At 35.4% G+C, this 26,257-nt stretch overlaps 1 protein-coding gene across 5 annotated transcripts in view; it reads right to left on the bottom strand.

Annotated features, from left to right (window-relative positions):
- Nucleotides 1-26,257, bottom strand: part of Calx (sodium/calcium exchanger 3) — a 110,867-nt gene that overhangs the window by 5,742 nt on the left and 78,868 nt on the right. For 3 of the 5 annotated variants that reach the window (XM_089092208.1, XM_089092206.1, XM_089092207.1), the window contains exons 5-9: nucleotides 20,670-20,769; nucleotides 10,431-10,538; nucleotides 8,439-8,597; nucleotides 6,456-6,614; nucleotides 655-826 (exon numbers count right to left, since the gene is read on the bottom strand). In XM_089092208.1, coding sequence (XP_088948334.1) covers nucleotides 655-826; nucleotides 6,456-6,614; nucleotides 8,439-8,597; nucleotides 10,431-10,538; nucleotides 20,670-20,769 — 698 coding nt within the window. The remainder of the gene's footprint in view (nucleotides 1-654; nucleotides 827-6,455; nucleotides 6,615-8,438; nucleotides 8,598-10,430; nucleotides 10,539-20,669; nucleotides 20,770-26,257) is intronic. The other 2 variants (XM_089092209.1, XM_089092210.1) reach the window with 2 other exon arrangements.

Consider the following 26,257-nt stretch of genomic DNA (forward strand, 5'->3'; position numbering starts at 1 on the left):
TGCTCTCACCTGACACGAAATAATTGAATTTTGAATTTAATAGCAAGTAAGTAAGTTTTATTGCGCTATAAGCCTTAGGGTCATGACAATACAAAACAAAAAGGAGAATTTGCTTTTAAATAATTTTCGTTACGTAAACATAATTTTTGTCGAAATATTATATAAGAAACATATTATTAACTTTTTATCGCACCTGGAACCAGGGGCGTCCTGAGTCTCATTTTATTGGGGGGAGGGGGCTATCTTCGTAAATTTTACCGAATCACTACCTGATTTATGCCGCATTTTCTGCAGAAATCAAGAATTTTGCTAAATTTTGGCCCATTTTGCAAAATTTCTGCGGAAATTTTCGCCTTCGGCGGAAATTTAACCGAATACCACAAAAGTGGGGGGGGGGCCTCCCCCCCCGCTCGGGCCACCCCTGCCTGGAACAGGCTCATACTTGGGTAATGAGTATAAAACTACAGTCTTTGAAATTAACTAAACTGCTGCATGCTTGCTGTATTTTTTTTCTTTTCTTGTTCAACATATTAATCACCTGATCTTTTAGATTGAGATGTTGTTGCCCAAAAAGAGCAAATGAATAGAAAGCAATTAACTGTCTCTTGATCATACGCTAGACATTAGGCCTAACTTTTAGATTTTACTACTTACTTTCCAGGTGGAACAATGAACGCTCTACCATTGATAGCATGTTTTACTGCTGCTATAGACCAAGCAATACCAATCCCAAGGAAGACATTTACAGCGTTACTTCCAGTAACATTGCCAATTGAAGCATCGGCGTGCTTGTCTTGCACAGCAGCTACCTTACTTGCAAAAGTATCTGTAAACGAAATATGTAACTTTTACTATTTTTTTTAACGGAGTTATATTGTAACTACAGATGCCAGACAAAGAAAAACTTCGTTGGATTGGATTAAATTCAAACAAATTTTTTGCTATTTTCTATGTGTATAGCAGGCTAGTTATATTATACTACTATTTTTCTAGCATTCTATGTTCTTGATATCTGTGGAAATCTTGTAGTGTAGGTAAATGCAGAGGAAATACTTTAGAAAACGGATAACGCATGGAACTTTGCGAATTATTCCTGAATGTAATTGATGTGTACTTACTTACGGTTTTATTTAAATCTGATTGAGATACAGAACGTTTAACTAATAGATAAATTTGATCAAGTATTATCACATGAAATCATTTAAGTGTGTTCCAATGATTCTATTTAACTTCCTAGATTTTATTCGACTTAATTTACACAGTACGTGGTGATGAGGAAGATGATGACGTCACGGGCAAAATAGTAGTGGTGGCTATGGGATTGAAAATGAAGGTATTGATAGTTCGGATATTAAGGTAGTGAAAGTGGAGATGGTATAGTAGCACAGACGACAGAAATTGTCGGCAGCACTGCTAGCTCTGCGCGTGATATTCGTTTTGTTGGAAGAGGAGTTAGTGGTTGCGGTTGTGGGTGTGATTTTGCAGTTATGTAGTTAATTTGTAGCTATGTAAGGTGATCTTTTTTCTGCAAAAACTGAAACGATCAATCTGACAAACAAATTTCACTAAGATGGACTTAAATAATAATCTTGAATATTACCCTTATAAGCCAAAATGTACTTATATGTTGTAGGACTCGTATGTCCATGTCAAATTACAAGGTATTTTAATTTCAGGTTCTCAGAAAGATGGGCGATTGTGGTTTCTTAAATGTGTTGCCATGAGATGCATAACGAGGACTTTTATGCTTGGTAGGGCTTCTGTTGTCATGGTGAAATGTAGAAAATTGGATTGTTACAAATAAAGGTTTCTGATTTGCAAGCCAATGCTTTACTTGGCCTTCGGACGAATTAAGCTTTCTTTTTATTTCGGTCAACTTTACGTTCTTACAAAAGGGTATCTTTTTCATAGGAAATACGTATGATTATTTGACAAGGAGTATTTGGGAAGAAGGGGCACAACTTCAAAAATAAAAATGAAGTTTTGATAGCAATTTATACATTAAAAGATCAGCCCCTTGTAATGGTTCCAACATTTTATCATGTTTCAGGTCACTCGTTAAAATTTATGCGTTGAAAAAGTTTGTATAATTTTCAAAATAGGAGGGAATTTGGGTGGGGTAATCTTAATGAGAATTACACCATCAACTTCATCATATCAGAGAACCCTTTTGCAGAGGCTTCAAGCCCTCATCTTATAAGCCCTTATGCATGCTTTTTTTTCGAGAAAGATGGTCGAGGATGCGTGTTTATGTGTTTTTTTTATTTCCTTTTGCTTGTTTGTTTGTTGTTGTTTTTTTTTTCAGGTAAAATGTCGGGAGAGAGGTCCCTGTAAAAATATTTGCTCGAAGAGCTCCCCTTCAAAACTGAAAAGGGGATGAACTTAAAGCACATCTTGATATTTTAGATCCCTCCTCCTTATAAATATTTGAAGCGTCGAGTTCTTTAAGGGAATATTATCACTCTCGATGCATTGTTATGTAAATATTAAACTTAAATCTAAAAACGGGGGTTGAAGGAGGGCCTGGTAGTCTCACTCATATTCAAGAGAACCTTGGATTAATAGACCTTTACCCGACCATTTAAAGATCTAGCATTTATAAGTACCAAAAGCTGAAGCACCACAGCAAAGTGGTAATTTTAGCTTTCTGTTCAATAAAAGAACTATTTTGGCCTAAACAGGGCCGAAAAGTCATCGAGCGAAAATTACAAGAGCCACTGAATGACATTTATGCAGCCTCCCAACATCCGGGGTCATACTTGCCTGTGGCCTACTTCTGGTCCCTAAACATTCATGTAGTCAATTTCATATTGACTCCAGTCACCCCCCCCCTCTTCTTTACGATAAGGTTTAACTTTTTGCCCTCAGTATTCCATAACAAATGCTCAAACACGAAGACAATAGGCATGACATATAAACAGATCCATATCCAGGATATTTTGTTCGGGGGGAGGGGGTTAAAAAAACACATCGAAAATGCGTGTTTTTCATTGTTATTACGTTTTTACGAGCTGGACAAATATTCAGGAGAGGGTCGAACCACCTAGCCCCTCCCCAGAATGCGGCCTTGATAATAAAAAAAGTCCATAACGCATTAAGAATGAAAAAAGAAAGAAAGAAAAAAAGATGACGTTTAGGCAGAATGCTGTAGTAGCTGCCACTTTTCTTGATTTTCAAACCAATATATTTCCCTTGTTGTTCAAGCCAAGGAAAAGTAAGTTTCCTATATAGGGATTTCAGACAAGGCGGTTCTAATTGTGTACTTTTTGTTTTGATCTGAGTCTATTTTTAGGAGTTATGGTTTATTATATTTCATAACATTGGACGTGATCGTCTCTTACTGAGTTGCGAGCTACCGCTGCAGTCCGGATTATTGATACGCATTTCTTTTTTACAATAGATTTTCTGTTTAATTGCTTTGAAAGGTGGTCAATAAATAAATATTATCATTTAATGACAAAAAAAAGGCTAAACAAGGATCAAGATGCTAAAAACAGGGATTATTACCAAAAAATGACAAAAATACTTATTGGCCAAGAGATGTTACGGATGTAGTGATAGCTGCAACCTAGTTCGGTGCAAATTATGACTAGTGATAAAAAAAAATGAAATTCTAAATATTAATTAAGCTATCTCTGAATTTATATCAATATGAAATAAAATATTACTTCTATTATTGTGATCCAGCTTCATAATAACAAATAATCAGAAAAAACTGAGTGTTTCAAAAAGAAGCCTCAAAAGATTTCCAGTCACTTATTCTGAATTGCGTTCTTCGTGAGGGGTATTTAAAAGGAAGAGATGAGATCCAAACTTTTGAAAGTACTTAGCTATGTTTGAACTAAAGATGCTGCGATTTATATTTTGTACGAGCTCTTCAAAAATAAAAATTAATATTCGTAAACATACTTTTTCAAATGTCGAATAGCTTTAAATCAAAACTAGAATTTATATGCTTGCTTTTAACCATGGACGAAATAGCCAACCATGTTTTGTACTAATCTCGATCCAAGGGAGTCATGGCCTGGTTCATCTTTTATAGCCATTTAAAAACAACGTATAAAATAATAATTTCTATTTTTTTCGGGGGGGGGGGGGGTCGTTCCACTTGGATATACGCCTTTAAACTCGTTGAAAATTTATAAAAATTCATAATAGCTATTGTCAAACTCTAAGCAGTGGACTAGCTCCCCACCTCAAAGTGCAAATTTTTTTGTCACGGTAACACAGATTTATTTTTCTTTTTTTTTTACCAGTACTAGCAGCCTACTCGATGATCGTCAATTTGTGTTAAAAAAAACTCAGACTGACATCATCAGGACTTAGACAAAAAAATGGCAATTTTGGATCCCTTTCTCAAATTGTGCGGGGCTTATTTGGGGTTAGGAAAACTTTGTAACGTAGATGAAGCTTACTTTACTTGTGCAATTTCCAACAGCTTAAAAAAAAAAAAAACCTAAGATACCTACCTTCATGCATCAGTACATAAGCTATAGCTACGTCATTTTTTTTAGTTCCTTTGATTTTTCTAAAGCGTGCTTGTCAAATTACTACATGCGTCAATTCAAGATGAGAATGTATTACAATAATAGAAAACAACATAAGACAGAAACTGTGTATGTTTATTTGGTATAATCAGTTTTAATCGACATTCAGCCAAACTAAGCCTAAGATAATTCCCAAGTGGAGCCCATGTAACAATTTATTTTGGTTACAGGAGTGTTATGTTGTTTTTGCTCGTGATAGGATAAGTCAGGATATTTTAAAAAGTTTCTGAAATTACTTGAAATGAATGAAAAGAATAGATGCAAAACAACGAGATTTACCTATAAAATCAGAAAGCTAAGATATGTGAAAGCTGTGCCGTTAAGCAAAATAAGATGTAAAAGATAGTTATATTATTCGAGGACAGGGCCAAGCTAATCTTGAGTGGGGCTGTGGCTCCGGCAGATCTATCTATTAGGTGCGCAGATGACGCCGAGAGTGTGGGTTTGTTGACGACTGCGGGGCAGGCGGAATACTCGCGCGATTCAATAAGTCTGGTTAGTGTTGGCCAGCGTCAGTACCGAACTCCCAAAAATTTTAAGATTGTCGCCGAAAAAAAAAAACAGTTCTCGGATTTCCCGAAATTCTCCCAAAAATCTTAGTACATCCCAGTATCTTCCCGAAAATCAGAAATGATTTTCCTCAAAAGAAGCTTTCCGCCCATATCGACGGAACTCTTTTTAGTTTTGTTTTCTTACATCTATAAATGATTTTATTTATCCAAATATCATTTGCCAAAATAAACACAATAATAAACAAACAAAACGGAAATAGCCATTTTTGTCAACCCAGCCACCTCCGGCTTTGAATAGTCCGATCCACGACAACTTAGTGTATATCACTAACTGAAAACTTAACAATGACTCTATTGATAACTTTTGATTTTCTAGGATGGTGTAACGTAATGGGAAGGGGGTAATGCCAGCGCTAGAGACTTTTCTAGGTGAAAGGATATTGGAACCCAAATATTTCCACTATGAGGAGCAAGTTTCCAGACTTCTATACAGTGCAGCATCCGTTTCTCAATGAGAAAGGTAGTTTTCCAGGCCTTTTTTTAGGGGGTTACTTATGTGCAGCTATGACTGATCAGACGATAAAAGGTACTTGGGTTTCATTGAATGGTCATGTTTACCTTTATCTATGCTGGTATTTAATATTTATTAACTCGTTAATGGTAAATTTTACGAAAAAGTAAGGGAACAATTGGAAAAAATTAAAACACTGGGGTTTGAGGTGGTGGATGGTCTAATGACTTCCACCCTACGTACTTACCTGCCACTTACTTACTTTGCTTTATTATTATTATTATAATAAAAGTTAACTAAATTAATAAACAGCTTTGTCTCTCAGAACTTTTTAATCGTCGTATTTTTCACAATTGGCTTTTTGCCAAGTTAGTAAAAGCTCAGTCCTCTACATCTTATACCAAAAAGATATAAGCAGAGGCTAAGTCCTTCTAGACCCCCTAAAAGATTCGGAATTTTTCTAAGGGTACACGATGAAAGAGTTTTACTAACTAGTTTTCTGAGGCACACTTTCCGAATATTTTCTTTTCAGTTATTATTTTGAAAAATATTCAATTGGGTATTAATAAAAGTTGAAAAACAAAAGATGAAAAATGATAAATAACAGTTAGTTGAAGAAACAAACCTGAAAATATAACAGTTCGTCATTGCGTATTTGGACCAAAATGATAAGATCAACTAGTCTTAAAATAGCTGTATAAACGATATTTTTGCTACATGTCAAACTTGGCTTTTAAATGAATCGATTTTTATGCTTTGTTTTGTTCGTTGAAATTATTTGTCCTTAATCATGTTTGTTTTTGCGTAACGGTACCAAATTGAGGAAGGAAAATATTTAAAAGAAATAATGGTTTCAAAAAGGCCTTTTTTGTCCTCTGTACTGACCTGGAACTGAAGTTCCAAGAGCAACGAATGCAATAGCTGTTATTGAATCTTTTAAACCAACAGAACAGCCAAATGCAGATGCTACATCGCCTATAACTGCTGTTAGTATGCCAATCCAAATTATTGCTACGCAGAAACACAGCCATCCACCAAAACGATCTGAAACAGTTTTCTAGCTAAAATTGATGCATACTCATATAATAACCGAAGTCCATTTCCTTCGAAACAGGCTATCATTGTCGCTAGCTTAGATTAGCCCCATGCGCAGATTAGTTTAGATTAGTTCTTTTTTTCCCATCATCAGTAGTCTCAAAATTTTGTGAATAAGATTTTACACTGTTCAGCGAGTAATGAGAAGAGAACTCACTCTCATTAAAGAAAATTTTATTTTAAAATTTCCGGTAAAGAGTTAGTGTTTTGTTACAGTTAATATTTAAACTTAATGAAAAGTGATGACGATGAGGAAAAAGGAACGATTACATATTCCCCCGAACGTCGGAGCCAAGCTAGAACATGCTCAATTGCGAATTGTGTCCCGTTTTGTTGAAAATTTCATGGAAATGTCGACTCAAGGCTATTATATATGTAAAATATGCAGTACACAAACAGAGACTGCAAGTAACCTGTTTCCGAGAAGTGGTTAGCCTTTCAGGATTAGGTAGCGGAAAACAGCTTGCGGAAAGAGACATTAGTGCTGATTTCCTTACAGAGAAAGAAGGCCTTTTCCCCGACAAACCTGATTATAAATCATAATAGGCATTGTAAATATTCCATGTCACTGACAATCTAAATCATGAAAATGTTGTTCCACTGACAATAGGGATCACTCATAATCTAAATTGTAAATTTGACAACTTCGCCGGAAAGACCTGTGGATTTTGCCGACTCTTGGGTCGGGTTTATAAATTTTACTGTTCCACTGTTTTCATTTCGACAACCTGTTTTTATAAACGTTATTATTCCGCGTATAATTCAAAACCTAGTTTCGAAAATCTGGTTTGTCAGGAGAAAAGACCTTTACTGTAGATCGCAGTTCAGCCAGACTGAAAAATGTACTATTTGCAGAATGAAAATGCAAAAAATCAGTTCATAATAACTTTGGAGTGAATATCGCCACCGCACCATGATAGCAAATATTTGGAGAATGTGTCAGTGACTGATCTTCATTTGTCCCAAACATTAACAAAATAATAGGCGTCCACTGAGTATTCTGTATAACTTGAGACTGGCATTTGTCATAATTGGCTCGCATAATAAATCATCGGTCGTTTTATTTTTACAAAGTCACTGCGAAAATAGGTGTATACAAATATGAGTTTATTTTCTGAAATTTGAAAATTTTTGGTTTTTGAGCCTTTTTCACATGCTTCTTAAAAGTGTCGCCATTTTCATCTCATGTTTTCAAAGGAGCTTTAACATGCATGTCTAGGTAGGATCTATTATCAAAGCGTTGATTGGTTAAATATCTAAGCATGGCATCTAGCAAGAGACGCACGTTATGGACCACTTTATGGACAACACATAGTGACTATCACACTAAAAGCTTATAATATATCGTATTATTGCTTTTTCATGAAGATTTGTGACAGATAGGTGAACTTAACAGGCGTATTATAATTAAGGTCTTTTGAGATAAAGGTGTGTTTTTAATCCTTAATTCTTTTACATGGTAAATATTTGCTACCAAAACAACATCCATTTCGCGTAATCAGTTACTAGTACTTCGACTAAAAGTATCAAAATGGATGACCTTGGATTCTGAAGTCGATACTAAATTTGCAGTAGCTCAGCGGAAAAAAACAGATAATGTTTTTGTAATTAAATTTTTTTTTTTTTAGTTCAAATATAAAATAATTCAAACTGATCCTTTCGTTAAGTTAAGCAAAATTAATTTAGGAGCAGCACAATTTTCAGTCTGGCTGACATTTGAATAAATTGCAGTCAAGCAATTAATTAAATGACGCGAAATTTCTCTCCGCTAACCTGGAATACTTGTTCCTAAGGCCACAAAAGCTATGGCAGTTACAGCATCTTTCAATCCGATCGTACAACCGAAGTGCGAAGCACAATCTCCAATAATGGCTGTTAGAACTCCAATTAGAAGCATGGATATGGTGAAACACCAGTAACCATCGCTAAGATCTGAAAGAGCATATTGGTATAGAAAAAGAATAAAGTAGTGGAATGAACAATATATATATATATATATATATATATATATATATATATATATATATATATATATATATATATATATATATATATATATATATATATATATATATATATATATATATATATATATATATATATATATATATATATATATATATATATATATATATATATATATATATATATATATATATATATATATATATATATATTCTGGGTGTCCTTTTATCATCTAGGTTGCAATTTGATTTCTACTCCTAGACATAGGATAAGAAATAAAGTTTCTATGTCATTTTTTGCCTCTTTGTTTTATATGGAAGCCAAAATGTTTGTTTTTACATTATAAACAGCATTGAAGCATGTGATTAGGAAAGTATACAGTAATTATATTGTATAAATTATGAATACGGTCAAAAGCAAACATAAAGAAAGTAAACACACTTGAAACTAATGGTTAAGTCGGACGAAATTAGGCTTTGTATGTAAAGTGACAATTGCGTGGCGCATTCATCAAAACGTTTTGTCAAATTCGTTAGATCTTTAGGTTTTTGAAAGGTCTTAAATAAATGAAAGAAAATAACCTGATCTTTTATTTAAACTTCTTCTTTCTTTTATCTGAGTTATTTCAAATTTGTCATTCTTTTTTTAAGATAAGAAGTTGAAGAGAAAACTAGAAACTCAAGAAAATATCAAATATGGCAAACATAAAAAGAAGTTACACTGATAATATGGTTTTAGAGACCGATCAGGTGTACAAAATATAAAGAAATTTTAAAACCTTCTCAAAATAATGTAATTTTAGTAATTTTCCCATATTTTCCTGTATTTTTATATGTATAATTTGTCTTTCTGTGCTTTTTTTTTTAACTTTCACCCCGTCCCTTTCCGAAGTATATATTTAGTAAATTTATACCCTAAAATTAATTATTACCCTACAGTATAAATTTATATACCGTACCATAAACTTATACTCTACGAACCCTAAAATAAATTTATGGGCAAGTGCTGCAAACATTCACTTTAAAACTACACTTACGATCCTTCACCCATATCTATTTGAAGGTATTTTATGGTTAATAATAGAAGGCGATGAACACACAAATATACAAAATACCATCATATACTCTGTACAAAAAAAAGCTGAAAAAGTTGAACTTCCAGACAGTTTTCAAATTAGAATTTCATGGGCACTTTGGTGTGCTGTGCTAGTGCATTCACATAATTAATATCAGGCAAGTAATTAGAACTCCCCATTGGTTTTTTGGCCAAAAGGGGCTAATTATAAATTAGCCATTGTTATCTTTTCAAATCCATCAAAATACATATTATGCAAAATTAAACATTAAGCACTTTAAAAATATTTAGTTGGGATGGGATGTTTGTCAAGAATCATTAATCTGTGCCGGTAATAGAAAACAAATGGATGAAATATACACCAAAGCTAGTAAATATACACTGTCACCATGTGTAAATCTCGTACATGGCAGCTTTGGTGAAGTCGAAAAAGGTGTCATCAGATGCGGAAGCCTTCTTTGCAAACAGAATGGCGTAACTAAAAACGAAATCCTTACTTTACAGAAAAAAAGTCTTAATTCGGAAGTCATACATTTGTAACTTAAATAGAAATTTTACAGTTTCTTTAAAAAAGAGTTGAAAACACGCAGTGAATTTATGATAGAAAAGTCGCTTTTGCAGCGGAAGAGTTTGCAAAAGATTTTTAAAAAAAGGTGAATTCATCCCGTTGAGCTTATTTCATTTTAATTGTTACTCTTCTAATTTAGAAAGTTTTGCTTTTCTTACCTGTTGGTGGAACAAATGCAAATAATACTTTCCAGAATAAGGTGAGAAAATGTAAAACATAATCAGTGCAAGATGGAGATTTCCCTTCTCCATTTTCATCATCATCATCTGAAAAGTTAAAGAATGATTGAATGGCTGAGCGGAAAAGAGACAGTATCCCTCTAATTAAATTGCTTAAGATAATGAACATAGTATTTACGACTAAAGTGACTATATCGCAAAGGAAATATATTTTTCTAAGCTGTTTTTCAATTGAGCCTATCAAAGTCAATAGGGATAGTTTAATCATGGCTGGATTAATGTTGATGAATATTATTCTCTTTTGACTCAAAATTTTTAAAACATGAAGTCAGGGCTAATTGAAACTCTTTTTGCTTTTCCTAAGGCAGAAAACCCACAGAGAAAGAGCATACCGGTTTCCCCCTTCCCCCATTAGATTTCCAGATAGAAAATATGTTTTTGAGGAGGACACTCCCCCACAACCCTCAGGGCAAGGGTTTTAAGTTATGCCCTGGGGGCATATAAGGTTTTTTTTTATAGAAGGTGTTGTTTTAGAAACTTCAAAACAGGCTCATTTGATTGGAAATTCAAAGGGCTAGTGCCCTTTTAATAGCCGAAAGTGATTGGAGGGCACCTAGCCCCCCCACGCCCATCATTCCCCAAAACACATCCAATTAAAATTTTGAGACAGCCATTTTGTTCAGCGTAGGCTAGTTGATTTCCAGATAGAAAATATGTTTTTGAGGAGGACGCTCCCCCGCAACCCTCAGGGCAAAGGTTTTCAAGTTATGCCATGGGGGCATATAAGGTTTTTATAGAAGGCACTGTCGTAGAAACTTCAAAACAGGCTCATTCGATTGGAAATTCAAAGGGCTAGTGCTCTTTTTAATAATCGAAAGTGATTGGAGGGCACCTAGCCCCCCCATGCCCTCCATTCCCCAAAACAGATCCAATCAAAATTTTGAGATAACCATTTTGTTCAGCGTAGGCTAGTTGATTTCAAGATAGAAAATATGCTTTTGAGGAGGACACTCCCCCGCAGCCCTCAGGGCAAGTGTTTTAAGTAATGCCCTGGGGGCATATAAGGTTTTTTATAGAAGGCATTGTCGTAGAAACTTCAAAACAGGCTCATTCGATTGGAAATTCAAAGGGCTGGTGCTCTTTTTAATAATCGAAAGTGATTGGAGGGCACCTAGCCCCCACGCCCATCATTCCCTAAAGACATCCAATCACAATTTTGAGATAGCCGTTTTGTTCAGCGTAGGCTAGTTGATTTCCAGATAGAAAATATATTTTTGAGGAGGACACTCCCCCACAGCCCTGAGGGCAAAGGTTTAAGTTATGCCCTGGGTTATATAAGGTTTTATAGAAGACGTTGTCATATAAACTTCAAAACAGGCTGATTTGATTGGGAATTCAAAGGGCTAGTGCCCTTTTTAATAGTTGAAAGAGATTGGAGGATAACTAGCCCCCCACGCCCATCATTCCCCAAAAAACACATCCAATCAGAATTTTGAGACAGCCATTTTGTTCAGAGTAGGCTAGTTGATTTCCAGATAGAAAATATGTTTTTTTAGGAGGACACTCCCTCACAACACTCAGGGCAAGGGTTTTAAGTTATGCCCTGGGGGCATATAAGGTTTTCATAAGAAGGAGTTGTCGTAGAAACTTCAAAACAGGCTCATTCGATTGGGAATTCAAAGGGCTAGTTCCCTTCTTAATAGTCGAAAGTGATTGGAGGGGAAATCCAGCATACAAATAGCAGGCTAAACTATAAAGTCTTAAAAAAACGAAAAGATTTAAAGTGTTATTTTTTCCCCCCTGAAAAGACTATGTCAATATAAAACTAACAGAAATTAATTAAAAAAACTTTTTCCACAAAATAAGTTTTTCAAAGAAAAGTAAAGAACTACATGAAACAAAAAATGAGCAAAAATAAAATAAAATAATCTACTAAGCTCGAAACTACCACAAATCAGCATTGATAAATAAATGAAACCCAAAACGAACAGAAATTAAAATAAATAACCGAGGCAAACTCAAAACGAGCAGAAATTAACATAAGTTGGGCGCAAAACCCCTATGCCTTCCCAAGGCCAGAACAAAATTTGCAGTTTACTGAAAAAAATATAAATGTTTTTACTTTTATAACTTTAATAAATCAAACAATTTTAACATTTTGATTACTAAATATCAGTATATGTATATTAAACTGACAATGCACATTCAATTGTATTTTTTTAGTAAAGTGCAAATTTTGTTCTGGCCTTGGGAAGGCATAGAGTTTTTGCGCCCAACTTATGTTAATTTCTGCTCGTTTTGAGTTTGACTCGGTTATTTATTTTAATTTCTGTTCGTTTTGGGTTTCATTTATTTATCTTTGCTGATTTGTGGTAGTTTCGAGCTTGGTAGATTATTTGATTTTATTTTTGCTCATTTTTTGTTTAATGGAGTTCTTTACTTTTATTTGAAAAACTTATTTTGTGGAAAAAGTTTTTTTTTAATTAATTTTATGAAAAAGGGAAACATTCCTGACAGGCGTTTTTATAGTTTTGCCCTCGCTCCCTCCAAAAGATTATTTGAGCTGTACCCTTTCTCTTATGGGGGACGGGATTTCCCTGGATTACCTTTTTTACTGGAACCGTGAAGCAGAAGGAGATGTACAATAAAAAAAACTTCCTACAGCTAAAGTTCTAGAACAAAGCTTCCAAAATGAATACAACTTTAATCGTGCAATTCTGAGTATAAACTGACACAGTTAACATCATCAGTAACATTTTTTAAGCTTATATTTTGATAAAAAAAAAAATAATATAAATGTTTTGGAGGCGGGTGGAAGATTCTACGAAACGGTGATTTTAATTTTTCAATAGTTATGAAACGTTATTATTTTTTCCTACATCCCAGTTCCCTTTGTATTCTCATTATTACACCAGAAATAGTTCTATTTCTTATTTCAAGTTATAGCAATTAAATGAAGTGAAAGAAGAAAGAGGGAACAATAGTCAGCAATATATCTTGAAAAATTCTGAGAGAATGTTAAATCCATTAGAGACTGGAAATTTATATGGCTTGATTGCTTAAAATAATTACTTTAAATGATTCTGTCTTCTTTGTTTTTTTTAACTTTTTTTTTCTTTTTTTCTCTCTGTTTTTTCTTTTTTTCTGTGACAATCTTAATTCACATTGCTGGCTTAAATAATCCCTTAGCCCACACTGCTTTTCCATTTACAAAAAATTAAGACAGACAAACAGGTTTAATTTATATAAAGCAGTGGAATAAAACAAAAGATGAAAAACAACGACAAAATTTTAAATAATCAAAGAAAGAAAGAAAAAAACGAATATTTTGGAAAGTCAAAATATTTTGACTTTCCACGTAGAGAAAGGCTCTCGAACATGGAGCCGAAATATTCGGATTTTTTTTTTACAATTTAAAGTTTTTTTTATCTTTTGTTTTGTCTTTCTGCTTTTTTTAAAGCAATCCCGTTTGCCTCTCTTAATTTTTTGTATCGCTGGTTTTCTCCAACAATCTCTTCAACAACTAAAGGGCTGAACAGACGGCCGTGTTTATTCAATACAAGTGCATTCGCCACCTTTCGAACTACGATTTCTTTCTGTGTTAGCGCCCATTTCGAGCGTTTTTTAGGCTGACTTTTAATTTTTACTCTTTGCCGGAATATTTTCAACATTAGATTTGTGGAGTTACTTGCTAGCTTACTTAATATGTGACTTGATGGTTTGGCTAAGCAAACTAGCCTGATTGAGTATCCATGTTTGAGAAATTAAAATTAATTTATCAAGAATACACTATCTTTTGCGTGAAAAACTCGCTTATCATTTACAATTGTGAGCTCTTAAAACGATGGAAGAAAGCCCTTTGCCTATATAGCCCTTAAACGAAAGTTTAGTCTTATTTCCTGAAGGTTCCATTCGCAATGAGAATTTAGCAGTTTCAAGATTGAGTTAACACTAATTTTAGGAGTCGGCTAGTTCTTGACCTATTCAAGGCGATGGCGTGGCTGGCATCCGAATCTAGAATTATTTGCTGAATAATAAAGAGAGACAGAAATCTCATGATGAAGAAAACAAACGGCTACGGCCATAAGAATGAAAATAAAAAAATAAAGCGACTCGAATATTTCGCATGTATGAAGCAAGGCGTCTTCAACGCTAACAATACAAAGATAGTAACCTAAAATAAAACAAATCAAAGCCAAGAAATAAAAACAACAAATACCAACTTATACAATTGTCGCTACTGTGACTGAGCGCCATAGAAGCTAAGTAGAGTTGATTTACTGAGAACACTAATGCGACTGAATTGAAAAAAGCGACAGAAAAAAAGAAAAAAGAACTGTAATAAGAACAAATTGAATAGAAAAATTAATTTTAGGGAAATCTTTTGAATCTAAGAAGAGCCCAGGAGTGTATAAATGCTAAAGTTCATCCTTTAATAGTGAAGTGAGAATTTCAAGTTGACAATCTTATGGTCAAATCGTCTAGCTGTGTAAGTCAGAATTACCCAGTCAAATCATTCTACAAAATATTTGATTGGCTACAATCCTTGAAGTTGCTATAGAAATATATAGTTCACTACTACTATTGTTACTATTAACAACTTACTGCAACACAAAGGCCGCCTGATGCCAACACAGCTACGCACGCTCCTCCTCCATCCTATATACTTCAGCTGGTTTTAATACCTGATTTTTCCTTTGTGAATAGTAAAATATGAAGACGAATTTTAGGCTAAAACCAATTTTGTTATTAGTTAAACCTTACCACTAATAAATTTATTATTTCCCTTAAAGGGCCTTTGTAAATGGCCCTTTAAGATCTATTAGTAATCTACAGCGTGGATATCTATAATCTAATGACATCCACTCAAAGCATCACCCAGCGATCAGTTGACTGACACACAGAACTCCCATTATAATTATCCCCAGGAATACTATCTTTGAGCTCATTTAAAGGAAGAATCAATCATTTCTAAAATGATTAAGTGCCAAGACTATTGACATATATGCGTAATTGCCAAGTGATGTCGCCACAGATATTGTGAGAAAAACTCGCAAAATATAATTTTTCGAACTCATTAGACTTTATTGTTTCTTTGGCTCGCAATACGCTCTCATGGAAAGATCTCCTTACAGAAATCATTCCAAAATACTGGCTTTGAAATCCCTTTAAAGGTGTCCTAATCGCGATAGAAATGGTAATTGTCGAAAATACTGGCATGTCAGTAAGATTGATGACGACTTAGTTCTGCTACACATATTGGCAAAATTCTACATCCGAGGTTGTTTTTAAAACCTTATAAACATTATCAGGTTTGAACCCCTCCCACAAACTTTTTGTCCCACTAGTAAAAACGTAAAAAAATGCATATAAACACATTTTTGATGCGTTTTTAATTGCTGTTTTTGTAACCACCTTCCCCGAACAAAAACCCCGGATACGCACTTGCTTACAAGCATTTTCAGCCTGTTTATTTAACAATTTGCTCTTTTCTTTTTGAAAAAGATATTTAGCAGGGTGGCGAATGTGATGCACGAGTATCACAGTCATTTTAAAAATGGAACACTACAAAAGCAAAGTATCGCTACTGTGGACCACAGCGCTTGCCCACACTCAAAACAAATATGCATGTATTGTCGGTATTAGAAACGAGCCAGAAGTGCCAAATCCGAATCGAAAGATACAGAAAACGAATTGTGATACTTGTTTAGTAACCGATAAATACGCGAAGAGAAACGCATATAGAATTTCAAAGATGCTATTTAAAACCGGGCTTCCGCTGACTAGTTACGTGTTGCTCACTCTGTGGAAACTATTTCAACTTTAGTTTTTTAGAGTTAAAGGGGCAAAAAAGGAAGCCTAGGTTAGATTACGTATTTAATATATGCTAAAATTCCCTCCCCCCTAATGTGCAAATATATAGCCCATTCATATTAATAAAGTATTATATTTTTATCCAGTTTTGTTTTATTTCATTAGCATAGACGGAACTTCACTTTTTGCGCATTTATCGGCTACTAAACAATTACCCAAATTGTTCTACAACTAGCCCATTTCTTGATTTGCAGCCAAGTATAATCACCTACGGAACAAGTACTGACAAAACTCTCCAAAAGTGACCCTGCGTACCTCAGCGCCTCTAGACACAAAGTGCTGTACTACTTAATCGCTCCGAGCCAAAGTACTTTGCTACGAGCCAATAAATTATGCTAGAGCGTGATTCAGGCGACGAGTGACCGGGAAAGTTGTATTTAATAGTGTAACTACGGTATTTAGTTGCCAGGTTCGCATAGGTATGGAATCGTCTCCGGAGACGCGGACAAAGGGTCACTTTTTTTGTGTGGAGAGGATAGGTTTTGTCAGTACTTGTTCCGTGGGTGATTATACTTTGATTTGCAGTCACTAAATTCTTTCGTGCGCGTCTTTCACTTTTCATCAACTCCGTAGTGACGTTCCCGCACCCCTACAAACTACTTCTTCTTTCGTCACTGATAGATCTACGTATCATATTCGCAATTCAAGGAATGTTAATTGTTAATATTTTATTTACTCCATCGGTGAGGTCTGATTTCAATCCATTAACCGCTTGTCATATCGTTTGGGTAGGGTATCAGCTAGGGTATCGAATACCCTAGCTGAGTCAGCCCAAGAATGTCACTTGTTTAGTACTTTCAAAAGAACTTAAGACATTTTATAATGTCATTATGACTTATTTTTATTAAGTTTTTTCTTTTTTTTCTGGAACGGGTGACTTACCCGGGTTAGGAATTTTTGTTGTGAAGGGTGTTTGACTTGGGCTCAGCATTTCTCGTGGCTTGGTTTCAAATATGTAATTGGAAATATCTTTAATTCATGAGATAGTCCTCTGTCCTTTTTTGGTTTTGGGTCTTTTTTAAGGGGATTTATTCTTATTTTTTTTTAGGGGGAGGGGGGGTCTCTTAAAGTTTGAGTCTCTTAAAAATTTTGATTTTTTTTCTTTCGTGTTAAGTCTCTGAAAGGTGTAAATGTATTATGTTCAAAATATTTTGTTAATGTATTTGTTACATTTGTGTTTCTCCCCTGTTTTTTTCTTGGTCATAGAGCCTTGCGTGGGAGTCTACGTTGAAGTATTTTTGTTTTGAATTTATTGGTTGAATAAATTGATTGATTGGGTCTTATTCAAATGAGACTTTGTCTTAGTCAATATTTAGCCTGTTAAGTATGAATAGTAAACTAGCATTTTTTTTTCTTGTATGATTTAATATTTCAACCCAGTGAATTGAAAATGGACAACATTATCCAGTCTCATAGTCATAAAATCGCATTAGAATAAATAAAAGCCCTGTATCACAAAAATACTCATATTCATAAGAAAAATTTTTCTATTTGGAAATCTTTTTGACAATCAATGAACGATTCATTTTTGACAGGTGAGAGATAAGGATGCTCTCAATACACAAATATCAGATAAACTTGCTTTTAGAAACTAATTAGCTTTTTATCACAAAGAGATCTTTACACTTCAGACACTTTTCTGTATTTTATTAGAAAAATGATTGGCGGTTATGATAGAAATATTTTATGCTTGAGATTTAACTCTCAATGTTGCCCTATTTATCTGCTTTTTTTATTGCTATTGACAGCGATTTTTCTTTTGGATCTATCTTGAAACCTGTCGTTTATTAGGGAACTTCAAAGCTCATTATTCCATATTTAAATCCAGGTTTCGGCTTGAAAATTTCATAGGTAGCGCAATAGCGCTGCCTAAGTAAAAAGCAAAGTGGCCACAATATATTTTATTTTTTTTTCTGACCAAGGCACTTCGTATAGAAGGAGTTGTCATAAAAACTTCAAAAGGAGCTCATTCGATGGAAATTGAAAGTTCTAGTACCCTTTTTAAGAATCAAAAGTGATTGGAGGGCAACCAGCTCGCCCTCCAACCCACATCTATCATTTCCTCAAAAATCCAACCAAAATTTTGAGATAACGATTTTTGTTCAGGCTAGTTGAAAAGTCCAGCAATTATGTTTCTGGGGAATTCCCCCCCGCCCCGAGAGCCCTCAGGGCGAGGGCTATACGTTGTCCTAGTTGCCCATTGTTAACATTTAAGGTTTTTATGGAAGGGGTGGCCGCATAAACTTCAGAGGGGAATCGTTCGATTGAAAATTGGAAGTTCTAGAGCATTTCTTAGGATTCAAAAGCTATCAGAGGCCAACAAGACCCCCCCCCCTCAGCCCCATTTTCCCCAAATGCATCCGACAGAAATTTTAAGACAACCATTTTGTTCAAAGTAATCTAAAGTTCACAAAACAATGCCTCTGGGGTTGACACATCTCCTCACTGCCCGGAGTTAAGCGTTATAAGTTATGCCCCGCAGGGCACATGAGGTCTTAATTGAAGGGGTGGTCGTATAAACTTCGGAGGAGGCTCATTTGATTGAAAATTGAAAGTTCTAATCCCTTCTTAAAATTCAAAAGTGAATAGAGGGCAACTAGACCCCCCTCCCATGCCCTCTTTTCGCCAAATGCATCCGATTGAAAACTTTAGATAGCTGTTTTGTCCAACATAGTCTAAAGATTATATGTATATGTCTCTAGGGTTGACACATGGAAATCAGAACTCCTGGTCCCTTTTTTAAGAGTCAAAACTGATCGAAGGGGAACTAGGCCCCAAGCCCTATTTTTCCAAGTGTATCGGATCAAATTCTGAGATAGCCATTTTGTTCAGAATAGTTCAAAAGTCAACCGACTATGCCTACTGGGTAGAAAAAAACTACAGCCCCCTGGGCAAGGGCTGAAAGTTTTGCAAGTTCCCCATTGCTAACATATAAGGTTCTTGTGGAAGGATTGCTCGTATAAACTTCATGGGAGGTTCATTCAGTCTGAAATCAAAAGTTCTAGCTCCCTTTTTAAGGGTCAAAAGTGATCGGAGTCGAAAGTGGTCCCCCAAACCCTTCTGATCGAAATTTTGAGATAGCAATTTTCTTCGAAATAGTTCAAAGGTTAAATGAATATGGTTCCAGGTTTGATAGTTTCATTTAGCCCACGGGGCAAGTTCTATAAGTTAAGCCATTGGCCCATTTTTAACATATAAGGTTGCTATAGAAAAGGTGGTCGTGTAAACTTTAGAGGATGCTATTTCGAATGGAAATAGAAAATTCTAGTGTTATTTTTAAGAGTTAAAGCTGATCAGAGGGTAACCATCCCCCCCCTCTCGAGCCCTGTTTCCCCAAATATATTCTATCCAAATTTTGGATAGCCATTTTGTTCAAAATAGTCTAAAAGTCAAATCACTCATAACTCAGGGGTTGACAAATCCCCCACCCCTGGGGCTAGGGCTGTTACTTATGCAAGTTGCCAATTGTTAACTTCTAAGGTCTTTGTCTTAGGGTTGGTCGTAAAAACCTTGGAGGGGGCGCATTCACTTGGAAATCGAAAATTCTAGCTCCTTTTTTAAGAGTCTAAAGTATTCAAAAGGCAACCAGCAAAAAAAGCCCACAACCTTTTTTATCAAATGCATCCGGTCAAAACTTTGACATGCCATTTTTTCAAAATAGTCCAAAGGCGAAATGCTTCGGGGACTGACCCTCCAGCCCCTAGGTCAAGGGCTTTAAGTTTTGCAAATTGCTTATTGTTAACATGTAAGGTTATTTTAGAAGAGCTCGTCGCATAAACTTTGTTTGGAAATCGGAAGTTTTAGTGCCCTTGTTAAGTCAAAACTTTAGGTGATTTTAAAAATTAATGTTGTAACAGTCATCATCAAACCAATTTATTCTAAAAGAACCTGGCTAAATAATACCTTATGCTATCTCAATAAATATTGTAATCATCAGCATCACACCAATTTATTGATTCTAAAACGTATTCACAGACCTAAAAACTTAATAATTATTCCGAAAAAAAATTTCTGGCTAAAAGCTTAACTTTAGAACCCTTTTTCTTAAACAGTACAAGTGATCAGTTCATTACAGAGAGTATACAAGCTATTTCTGCAGAGGAGACAAATCTCAACACACTCATTATACAATGGACTCATCATCTGCTCTTTTTCTTTAAGCCAGTCAACCTTTCTCCCAGAAACAAGCTAATTTTTAAAAACTTGATGAAAATTCTGAAGACTAAACACTGAAGGAACAGCTCTACAAAATATTTATGCATGTGAAACATTCTGATTAAATATCTACAGAGGAATTATTTCTTAAAGATTAAATATACCGAGAAAATGATTTAAAAAACTTACCACCACTAACTGTTAATGCTTCTAGAAATTGTTCTTTCCACGAACTTGTTCCAACTAATAAGGAAGCATTCGCTCTTTGCAGTAACTTGTCTACTGTGTTCTGCAAAAAAATAGACTTGGAAAATTTCAAAACTCATTTGGGCCACACGACAATATATACATAGATATTATATATATATATATATATATATATATATATATATATATATATATATATATATATATATATATATATATATATATATATATATATATATATATATATATATATATATATATATATATATATATATATATATATATATATATATATATATATATATATATATATATATATATATATATATATATATATATATATATATATATATATATATATATATATATATATATATATATATATTTATATATACCATACATACATACATACACACACACACACACACACACACACACACACACACACACACACACACACACACACACACACACACACACACACACACACACACACACACATATATATACATATATATATATATATATATATATATATATATATATATATATATATATATATATATATATATATATATATATATATATATATATATATATATATGTATATATATATATATATATATATATATATATATATATATATATATATATATATATATATATATATATATATATATATATATATATATATATATATATATATATATATATATATATATATATATATATATATATATATATATATATATATATATATATATATATATATATATATATATATATATATATATATATATATATGTGTATATATATATATATACTTACTTACTTAGGTCCCGGCCATCCTCTTGGGACGTTTTGGGGCCACTCCTCTTGCTAGATCATGCGTAAGGGCTCGGTACATTGCTCTATCTGGTGCGATACGTGATAACTGGGCTATCTTGACGTTGTCGAAGTGGAAGTTCTCCATCCATCGTTTTCGTGGTCTGCCTCGTGGGCGAAGGCCATGGAGGGATCCTTCAAGGGCGATTTTCGGAAGGCGGCTCGGCTCCATTAACTTGATGTGGCCAAACCAGCGCAGTTGTTGCTTCTTAATTTTATTGAGTTTGGTTTCAGTGGACTGGAGCCTTTGACGTACTTCCACATTTGTGATTCGGTCAGTGTATTTGATTCTAGAAATGCGACGGAGGCATCTCACCTCAAAAGCTAGAAGTTTTATGTCTTCTTCGGTTTTCAGAGTCCATGTTTCACATCCATAAATAACTATGGGGATTACTAAACTGTCGAATACGCGCATTTTGAGTTTGTTGGATAGGTGGTTACTTTTCCAGAGGTTGGCTAGTCTTCGGAAGCTAGAGCTAGCAAGTGCAAGTCGACGTTTCACGTCAGAGCTATGGCAATTATCTGAGGAGTGTAGGCTACCAAGGTACAGGAAGTGATCAACCGTTTCAACCTGTCTCCCGCCTATGGTGATAATGGGCGGGTTGTCTAGTTCACATCTCGTAGTTACCATGACTTCGGTCTTGCTGGCATTGATCTCCATCCCGAACGGCTTTGTAGTATCGTAGAGTTTATCAGCTTGTGCCTGCAATTCCTGTGTAGAGTTGCCTAGCTCATCAATATCATCAGCGTAGGCAAGATTCTCTAATAACACCCCTCCTATTGTTGCGCCATATTCCGACTGCATCATCGACAGAACGGCATTTAGAAAGAGGTTGAAGAGATGTGGTGATAAGATGCAACCCTGGAGTACTCCTGACGAAGTTATATAAGTGTCAACCCCGGAAGCATAGTTATTTGGCCTTTGAACTATTTTGAACAAAATGCCTGTCTCAAAATTTTGACCAGATGCGCCTTGGGAAACTGGGGCTTGGGCTAGTTGCCCATTGATCGCTTTTGACTCTTGAAAAAGAGCTAGGAATTTCAATTTCCGATCGAATGAGCCTCCTTCAAAGTTAATACGGCCACCCCTTCCACAGAAACCGTGTATTCTAATAATAGGCAACTTACATAAGTTACAACCCTTGCCCCGGGGGCTAGGGAGGATTTCTTAACCCCTAAGTTATAGCCATTTGAATTTTGAACTATTTTTAACAAAATGGCTATTTCAAAATTTTGATAAGATGCACTTGGGGAAAAAAGGCACAAAGGGAGGTGGGGGCTTGTTACTTTTTGATCACTTTCGATTCTTAAGAAGTTACAACTTACATAAGTTACAATTCTTGTCCCGGGTGCTATGGAGGATTTCTCAACCCCTAATTTATAGTAATTTGAATTTTGGACTATTTTGAACAAAATGACTATCTCAAAAATTTTATCGGATGTATTTGGGGAAAAAGGCGTGGGAGGGGGGTATATGCCCTCCGATCACTTTTGAAGACTCTTAAAAAGGTAATTGGAACTTTCGATTTCCAATCCAATTAGCCATCTCTGCAGTTTATGCGACCACCCCTTACATAAAACCTTATATGCGCCTAGGGCATAGCTTACAACACTTACCCTCGGCCTCTGAAGATTGTATCGACCCCGGAGTTTTGTTATTTGATCTTTAAACTATTTTGAACAGATTAGCTATCTCAAAATTGTGACTGGATGCATTTGGGGACAACGGGCCTTGGCGGGGGGCCAGTTGCCCTTCGATCACTTTTGCCTCTTAAAAAGAGCACTAGAAATTACGATTTACAATCGAATGAGCCCCCTCCGCAGTTTATACGACCGTCACTACCATATATACCCCAGGACAAAAACCTTATATACCCCCAGGAACCATTTTACAAAACTTGCCGCCTGTTTCTGGGGTCTATTTTATCCCTGGACTTTTTGTTATATTATCTTTAGTCTATTTTGAACAAAATGGCTATATAGAAATTCGATTGGAAGCATTTGAGGGAAACAAGGTTGGGAGGGGGACTAGTCACCATCGGATCACTTTTGTCTCTTAAAATGGGAATTAGAACTTTCATTTTCTAGTCATTGAGTCCCTACCAAAGTTTGTACGATCACATCTTCCATAAAAAGCTTATATGCCCCCGCGGCATAAGTTACAACCCTTCCCCAGGCTCTGGGGGTAGGGGAGGGGTTATGTTTACAACGAAGTTTTTTTTATCTGACCATTGGACTATCTCAAACAAACTGCCTATCTAAAAAAATTTCATCGGATGGATTTGGGGAAAAGAGGCTGTGTGTGTGAGTGTGTGTGTGTGGGGGGGGATGGGTGGGTAGATGCCGTCCATTCACTTTTGACTCATAGGAAAGTAACTAGAACTTTCAATTTCCAATCAAATGAGCCACCTTCGAAGTTTATACGACCGAACCTTACATAAAAAACCTCATATGCCCCCCGGGGCATAACTTAAAACACTTGCCCCCGGGCTGTGAGAGGTTTTGTCGACCTCAGAGTTTCGTTATCTGACCTTTGAACTATTTTTAACGAAATGATTATCTCAAAATGTTTATCGGAGGGGCATGAGAAAAATGGGGCTTGGGAATGGGCTAGTTGCCCTTGTATCCCTTTTGACTCTTAAAAAGTGAACTAGAACTTTCAATTTCCAATCAAACGAACCCCCTCTGAAGTTTATACGAGCATACCTTTCTTAAGAACCATATATGCCCCTAGGGCATAACTTACAACGCTTGCCCCTGGGCCCTGGGGGTTGTGTCAAAACCGGAGTTTTTGTAATCTGACCTTAGAGCTATTTTTTAGAAAATGGAAATCTAAAAATTTATTTATCTGATGCATTTGAGGAAAAAGGGCGGGGGGGGGGGTAGTTGCCATTGGATCTCTTTTGAAACTGAAAAAGTGAACTAAAAATTTCAGTTTCAAATCAAATAAGCCTTCTCTGAAGTTTAGACAAGGATACTTTCCATAAGAACCATATATGCCCCCAGGGCATATCTTATAGCGCCTGCCCCGGGCCCTGGGGGCTCTTAACCGGAATTTTAGTTATCCAACCTTTCAGCTATTTTTAACAAAATAGCCCTCTCAAAATTTTTATTGGTTGGGTTTGGGGGAAAAAGGGTGTGTGGGGCTAGTTGCCCTCGTATCTCTGTTGACTCTTAAAAAGGGAACTAGAACTTTCATTTTCCAAATGAATGAGCCCTCTCTGAAGCTTATACGAGCATCTCTTCCATAAGAACCGTATATTTCCCCAGGGAATAACTTACAACGTCTGCCCCCGGGCCCTGGGGGGTCGTTTCGACACCCAGGTTTTGTTATCTGACTTTAGAGCTATTTTTAACGAAATGGTTATCGCAAAATTTTTATCTGATGCATTTGAGGAAAAAAGGGCGTTGGGAGGGGGCTAGTTGCCCTCCAATCTCTTTTGACTCTTAAAAAGTGAACTAGAACTTTCAATTTCAAATCAAATGCGCCACCTTCGAAGTTTATACGACATAAAACCTATACGCCCCCGTAGCATAACTTACAACACATGCCTCGAGCTCTGGGGGTTGTCTCGATCCCGGAATTTTGTTATCTGATGTTTGAACTATTTTTAAAAGAAAGGCCATCTCAAAATTTGTATTGTATGGGTTTGGGGAAAAAGTGGGGGGGGGGGCTATTTACCCTCGGATCTCTTTTGGATCTTAAAAATTGAACTAGAACTTTCAATTTCAAATCAAATGACTCCTCTTTGAAGTTTATACAAGCATTCCTTCCATACGAACCATATATGGCCCCAGGGCATAACTTACAACGCCTGACCCCGGGCCCTGAGGGGCTGTGACGACACCAGAGTGTTTGTTACCTGACCTTTGTACTATTTTTAACACAATGGCTATTTCAAAATTTTTATTTGATGGGTTTGGGGTAAACGGCATAGGGGGGAGGGGCAGTTGCCTTCGTATCTCCTTTGATTCTTATAAAGTGAACTATAACTTTCAATTTCCAATCAAATGAGACCTCTCTCAAGTATATACGAGCATCCCTTCCTTATGAAACATATATGCCCCCAGGGCATAACTTACAACGCCTGCCCCCGGGCCCTGGGGAGTTGTGTAGACAACGGAGTTTTTGTTATCTGACCTTTGAACTATTTTTTACAAAATGACATCTCAAAATTATTATCTGATGAATTTGGGAAAACAGGGTGCAGGGAGTGGGGGGCTAATTGCCCTTCAACCACTTTTGACTCTTAAAAAGGGCATTGGAACTTCCGATTTCCAATCGAATGAGCCCCCTCCGAAGTTTAAAAGACCATCCCTTCCATATGAAGTGCCTCTTGTAAAAAATAATAATAAAACATTGGAGCCGTATGACCTTTACTGTAGGCAACGCAATGTCCCATTAAGACATGAAAAGAAGTTGAAAATTTTTAAGTTCAGTTTAGAATCGCTAAAGTTATTATGTAAACTGCAAAAATATTTATGGTGCCTGAGGAATAATTTTAATGTTTTAATTCAAACTAGAAAAATACCTGAAAAAATTTAAAAATTAGTTTGTTTTTTTGTTGGATAAAATCAACTCGCTAAGCTCCTTACAGGTTTGAACGCAACCAGTTATATAATGTCAGTAGGAAGGCCAAAAAAATGAAAATTTCCAATTATTACAAATGTTGATTCTCTATTTT

Source organism: Artemia sp. Qi Xiang Cuo, chromosome 7, assembly GCF_049724085.1.
Source record: "Artemia sp. Qi Xiang Cuo chromosome 7, ASM4972408v1, whole genome shotgun sequence".
NCBI lineage: Eukaryota > Metazoa > Arthropoda > Branchiopoda > Anostraca > Artemiidae > Artemia > Artemia sp. Qi Xiang Cuo.